A 6000-nucleotide genomic window follows, 5' to 3' on the forward strand; every position below is an offset into this window, starting at 1 on the left:
TGCATTTTCACTCTTTGAACATGTGAAATGTTCTGCACTCGGACGTTGGTGATGCTGATTGTTTTAGTTCCGTATCTTCAGCTGTGCTGTTCACACCCTTCCCTCTTTCTGTGTTTTGCCAGCTACAGAGATGGACCAGGAAACCCTCTGCGCCACACATACGAAGGTACGCTTCGAGATCTGCTGCAAGGCTTCAAGCCAAGGCAACCCAAAAAACTTTATTATCAGCAGGTATGACACACAAATCTACCACACCTTGTAAACATCTGCACTAGTCTATAAAGAACATGGTTAAAAAAAAAAAAATTATTTACCCTTATTTGGGGAGGGGGATTTTGGCTGGTGCTAACCTTTTTAGACGGGTCAATATACAACCAGAACAGCCGTACCCCAAAAAAATTGCAAATTTTAGTTTTATTGCATTTCCTTATATTTTAAGACTTACTTAGGAACATATCAAAAGTTGGACAGAAATGGACCATGGGAAAGTAAAACTTTTTGACATGATAAAAATGTCACAAAACCATGCACGATTCACTACGTCGAAAACGTCTTTGGTTTTTTATTTTTGTTTCTTTTTGTTTATATAAATTAATTTGTTCCACTGAGACCAGCTGCAAAGGCAACATTTTATAACACTTGTTTCGTGTCTTTAACAATGTTTACATCTGCTACCTGACACATGTCTTTAACAATATGACCTCCCAGCATGTAGGCTAATGACCTAATTCCTCACTGGTAGTTGTGCAGCTTGACTGAGTAACAACTCCACATGAATGAGTTAATTACACCTAATTAGGACTCAATTGGACAACGTTGTATGGTAAACATTGGAGATACAATACAATACAACCAAGGAGATACAGTACAATACAACCAAGGCCAAGGCAGTAGCAAAAAGACAGGTAGGCCTATGCATACAATTGCCCCATATATTCTACATGTATTTTGTACTCCTACAACTGTAGTGTATGATGGTATTTATTTTCCAGGTTCTAGAGTTGTGGGGATGCATATTTATTTAATAGGAATGGGACCAGTTGATTGGGGGAAGGGGGGGGGGGGGGGGTTCTATCAGTATGTTTTTCTTCTGGACTATACATATCTTTTCCTGGTGCACCTTGTGACTAAGCAACAGAGCCCTTGTATATAATTCATTTCAGATGCAGAAAGCAATGGGATGACCACTATGCAGATTATTCCATAGTATGTTTCCTCCTAATATATATCTTACATAAATATCTCAGTTTCAGGGGCGGAGAATGCTCTGATGGCATTCAATGTATATGGCCAATGTAAATTGACTGCATGCTTCTAAAAGATCTCATTTTTGTATTTTCAGAGATAGAAAATGAACTCTTTATATGGTAAAGAGACCTGCCCTTTATGCCAAAGGGGATTGGACTGTGAGGAAACAGTATCAGTTCGTGAGAAAGGAGCAGAAGGCATCAACCGTGCAAGTGCCGAAAGGGGTGTTGACATCAGAATTCTAGCTGGTACCAGTGTTCACAAATCATGCCGAGTGAATCACATAAACAAAAAGGACATTGCTTTAACCAAGAAGGATCATGCGGAATCAGGTCCATCAGTCAAGAGGAGTGCCCGCATTTCCCTGGGACCATATGACAGTAAAACACATTGCCTTTTCTGCGGCACTGAAGTTAAGGAAGAGGGCCCAAAGCGAGGCCATGCAGAAACAGCCAGTTTTGGCTACGTGAAGACTGACGCATTTGTTAAAACTATATCAGTTCATTGCAAAACAAGGAGCGATGAATGGGCCCTTGCTGTTCAAGGCCGCATTGAATATTTTGAGGGTGATCTCCATGCAGCTGACTGTGTGTACCACAAGTCCTGCAACATTAATTTCCGCACAATGCGAGACATTCCACAACGGTTCAAGCCGACTGAGTCAAACAAGAGACGAAAAATGGGAAGGCCTAAGGACAGTGACCAGAATGAGGCTTTCGATAAGGTGTGCTCTTTTCTTGAAGACAATGATGAGGAACAGTTAACAATTACAGACCTCGTGGCTAGAATGGAACAATACCTGGGCGATAGTGAATCCAATGCATATGGGAACCAATACATGAAGGAACAGCTTAAAAAACGATATGGTGAATCTATATTCATGGCAGAGGGTAGAGGCTTAAAAGACATTGTGACATTCAGAGAAAAAATGTCCCAGATCCTCCGTGACCACTACAATGCACCACGAGAAGATGATGAAGAAGCACAAAAACGTGCAATTCTTCAGACTGCTGCAAAACTAATAAAAAGTGACATAAAAACAACAGTTGCACCACATGGGGATACATACCCAACTACTGCAGACCTAAGCCTTACTGCTGCATTGGGGTATGTCCCAACTAGCCTGCGATTCTTGCTGCAGCATCTTTTGGTCGGGAAAGATACATCTAGGGAGGTTGCTGGTATTGGACAAGCAGTCATCCAAGTAGTGCGTCCAAGGGCTGTAATTGCACCATTGCAGCTTGGTCTTGCAGTGCAAATGCATCACTTGTATAGGTCTCGTTTCTTGATAGATAGTCTATCAACCTTTGGCTTTTCCTCATCTTACTCCGAAGTGCAACGGTTTGAAGTAAATGCAGCCTCTTCTCTTGCTCCGGATGTGTTTGGAGGTGACACCGACATTCTTGATACATCCTTGTTATTTGCTGGAGACAATGTGGACCACAACATCATAACGTTGGATGGAAAGGGTACCTTTCATGGGATGGGCATGATAGCAGCTATTACACCAGGGCGTCAATCTAGCCACATCATATCTAGAAAGAAAATGTCTGACAGGAAGCTCGTTGAACTGACGAAGATCAATATAATAGATTACCGCTATGCAGAGCACGTCAACCGCAACCTCAAATTTCAGCCCCTCCCTTTGTTATCAATTTGTGATCGCCCAATTGACATATTATGGGAGATGTCATTTTGCTTCGAAAAGAGTGCACCAAATTGGCAAGGCATGATGCACTTTCTGCATGAGGAGTGTGATCACCCAGGGAAAGCCTCAATACAGTTTCTCCCAATGATTGATATGAACCCAGGTGACAAAACCTGCATCTTGTCAACTCTTGATTACCTGAGCAAACTTGCATCAAAACACAACATGCCAGCAATCATCACATTTGACCAACCGCTGTTTTGGAAGGCCTCTGAGATAGTGAATGCTCTTCCTGCTGATAACCCAATCCATAATGCAGTGCTACTGCTTGGGAGCTTCCACACATTAATGAATTTGTTGGGTGCCATTGGAAGTTTGATGGATGGAAGTGGACTGAAAGAGATCCTGGAAACAGTGTATGGTCAAAATGCTGTTGTGCACATGCTGAGTGGGAAGGCGGTGCAACGTGCTTTTCGTGGCCATTGGCTTGTGGATCAGTGTCTTACACGTCAGGTTGTTGGCAAGATTGTGGAAGTTGACCCTGGGTTTCAAGAACAAGTGGCAGAACTGGAGCGACTGTACATTTCCCTGGAGACTGTCGAAAGTGACACTATAGAGTCTGTGTTGCAATCAGAGTGCATTCATTTCATTGACAATAGATTGAATCAGGAAAGGAATAAACTTGCAAAGGACTCGAAAACCAGTGCACTTTGGATCAACTACCAGCGTATGTTGGGAATTGCAAGGGCACTTGTGGCAGCTGATCGGACGGGGTCCTGGGAGATGCATCTCCAAGCCATATCAGCTTGCTTGCCGATATTTGCAGCTGCTGGCCATCCCAATTACCTGAAGTCAGCTCGACTCTATCTCGAGAAGATGCTTGCGTTAGAGGATGACAACCCTGAGGTTCATCAGAAGTTCCAATCTGGTTATCATGTAATCCGGCGCAGTGACCAATACTGGGCTGGCCTAGGCTCTGATCTTGTGATAGAACAGACATTAATGCGCTCACTGAAAAGCCAAGGGGGGCTGACTCGAGGAAGTGGGATGTCAGAGCACCAGAGAGCAGTTTGGACTCTGTCTTCAACCATATCGTCCTCCTACAACCTTGCTATGCAAGAACTGACCTCGAGTAGCTACTCAACAAGTGAACAACATAAGGAGTTGACAACATCCAGGGTGAGTCGAGATGAAGCTGATCGTGGCAAAGTTGCCGAAAAACTGGACAGCTTCACACCATTTTCTGATGACAAGTCATTGCGCAATATCATCACAGGGGTTACTGCAAATAAGGATGTCAATGTTCATGACCTATTCAAAGTAGGTAGTGACATTGTCAAGAAGATGGATGATCACCCAGCTTACTCCTATTCACACAAAAGGAGTTCTAAAGCCAAGACACTTGCATTCAGCAGGGCAGTCAAAGTTGCTGAGGACCGCACAATAGATCCAGCGTTACTATTCCAGAGGTTCTTAGTGGTGTCACAGACGGGAGATCTCCAGATAGGTGAAGTGATGAAATATGAACTCTGCCCATACCCAATGTCTCTTTTTGAGGCAAAAAACATCCTGCGCCAGCCAGATAAACCACAGTTGGCGGAGGCAATAAGGAATTATGCTACAACCAAATCTGACAATGCTGTCAACCAGACAGTTCCAGGAACAGATCACTATGTTCTTGACGGGGGATCACTTATTCACCGCTTAAAGTGGACAGAGGGATTCACCTACAGTTCCATTGCAGATGAATATGCCTCATTTACAGTACGACACTATGGCAAAGCTACTGTTGTGTTTGATGGTTATGAGGCTGGGCCAAGCACAAAGGACTGTTCTCATCAACGTCGGAATAGAAACAAGAATGCCACCAAGGTTAACATTACGGAGTCAACAAAATTTGTTGGGAAAAAGGAGGACTTTCTGTCGAATGAGTCAAACAAGCAGGCAATGATACTGTTGATTATAGAGGTGTTGCACAAGGAAGGCTGTGAGGTGATCCAAGCAGAGGGAGATGCTGATGTTGAGATTGCAAAAGCGGCCGTCGCAAATGCGGCTTCCAGATCTACAACCCTCATTGGAGAAGATACAGATCTCCTTCTCCTCCTGCTCTTCTATATGGTGGAGACAAACTGCATTGAACTCTATTTCCGTTCTGACAAGGCAAAATCAAATGTCTACAATATCAAAGTCCTTCAGCAGATACTTGGAAATGCAGCCTGCAGAGATATATTGTTCCTTCATGCATTAACTGGCTGTGACGCAACGTCTCGTGTCTTTGGGATTGGAAAGAAGTCAGGGTTTCAAAGAATCATCAAGAAAGAAAAGGAACTGATAGACAGCTCAAAGGTGTTCTGTAAACCACAGCAGAGTCAGGATGTTATTGAAACTGCAGGCTGCAGAGCAATGGTGGCATTGTTTAAAGCAAATCAGAACGACTCATTGGCATCGATCAGATACAACATTCTCTGCAAAAAGGTTGCAAGGGCTAAGGCATTTGTCACTCCTGAAAGACTGCCACCCACATCCGCTGCCTGCAAGTTTCATTCTCTGCGGACCTATTACCAGGTAATGGAATGGATGGGCCTTTGTTGTGGAATGGAGCCAACGGAGTGGGGATGGAAGGTAGAAGGAGGAAAACTTGTTCCAGTGATGACAGACAAAAGCCCTGCTCCAGACATACTACTTCAGATGATTCACTGCAACTGTTCAGGGGGGTGCAAAACACTAAGGTGTTCATGTAGGAAGCATGGATTAGAGTGCACCAGTGCATGTGGACATTGCCAGGACAGCAACTGTGACAATATGAGTGTTGAACCAGACATAGAGGAGGAGGAGGACGATGAAACTGGAATCTAAGACTAGAAGGCATATGGTACTTCCACATGTGTCAAAATTGTCCAATTTTTTATATGTTGCTTTCCATGTCATAGACTGGCAGAAACAATCAAAGAACATATATTTGTGCAAATATTTACTTTAAATTGCGAATGGTCTCAGGATTAGCACTGCATAAACTACCAGCAACGATCATAATACAAATATTGGTGCAAAATTAACTTTAAATTGTTAGTGGTCTGATGATTATCAGTCAATTTTTTTACGTT

The 6000-nt window shown here is 43.2% G+C and overlaps 1 protein-coding gene across 6 annotated transcripts in view; it reads left to right on the forward strand.

Moving 5' to 3' along the window:
• USP7 (ubiquitin specific peptidase 7) overlaps window positions 1–6000 on the forward strand; it is a 240151-nt gene that overhangs the window by 199300 nt on the left and 34851 nt on the right. For 3 of the 6 annotated variants that reach the window (XM_068127513.2, XM_068127516.2, XM_068127514.2), the window contains exon 24: window positions 123–231. In XM_068127513.2, the coding sequence (XP_067983614.1) occupies window positions 123–231 (109 nt within the window). The remainder of the gene's footprint in view (window positions 1–122; window positions 232–6000) is intronic. The other 3 variants (XM_068127517.2, XM_078785584.1, XM_078785583.1) reach the window with 1 other exon arrangement.

The sequence above is a fragment of the Myxine glutinosa genome, chromosome 10, assembly GCF_964187855.1.
Source record: "Myxine glutinosa chromosome 10, kmMyxGlut1.1, whole genome shotgun sequence".
NCBI lineage: Eukaryota > Metazoa > Chordata > Myxini > Myxiniformes > Myxinidae > Myxine > Myxine glutinosa.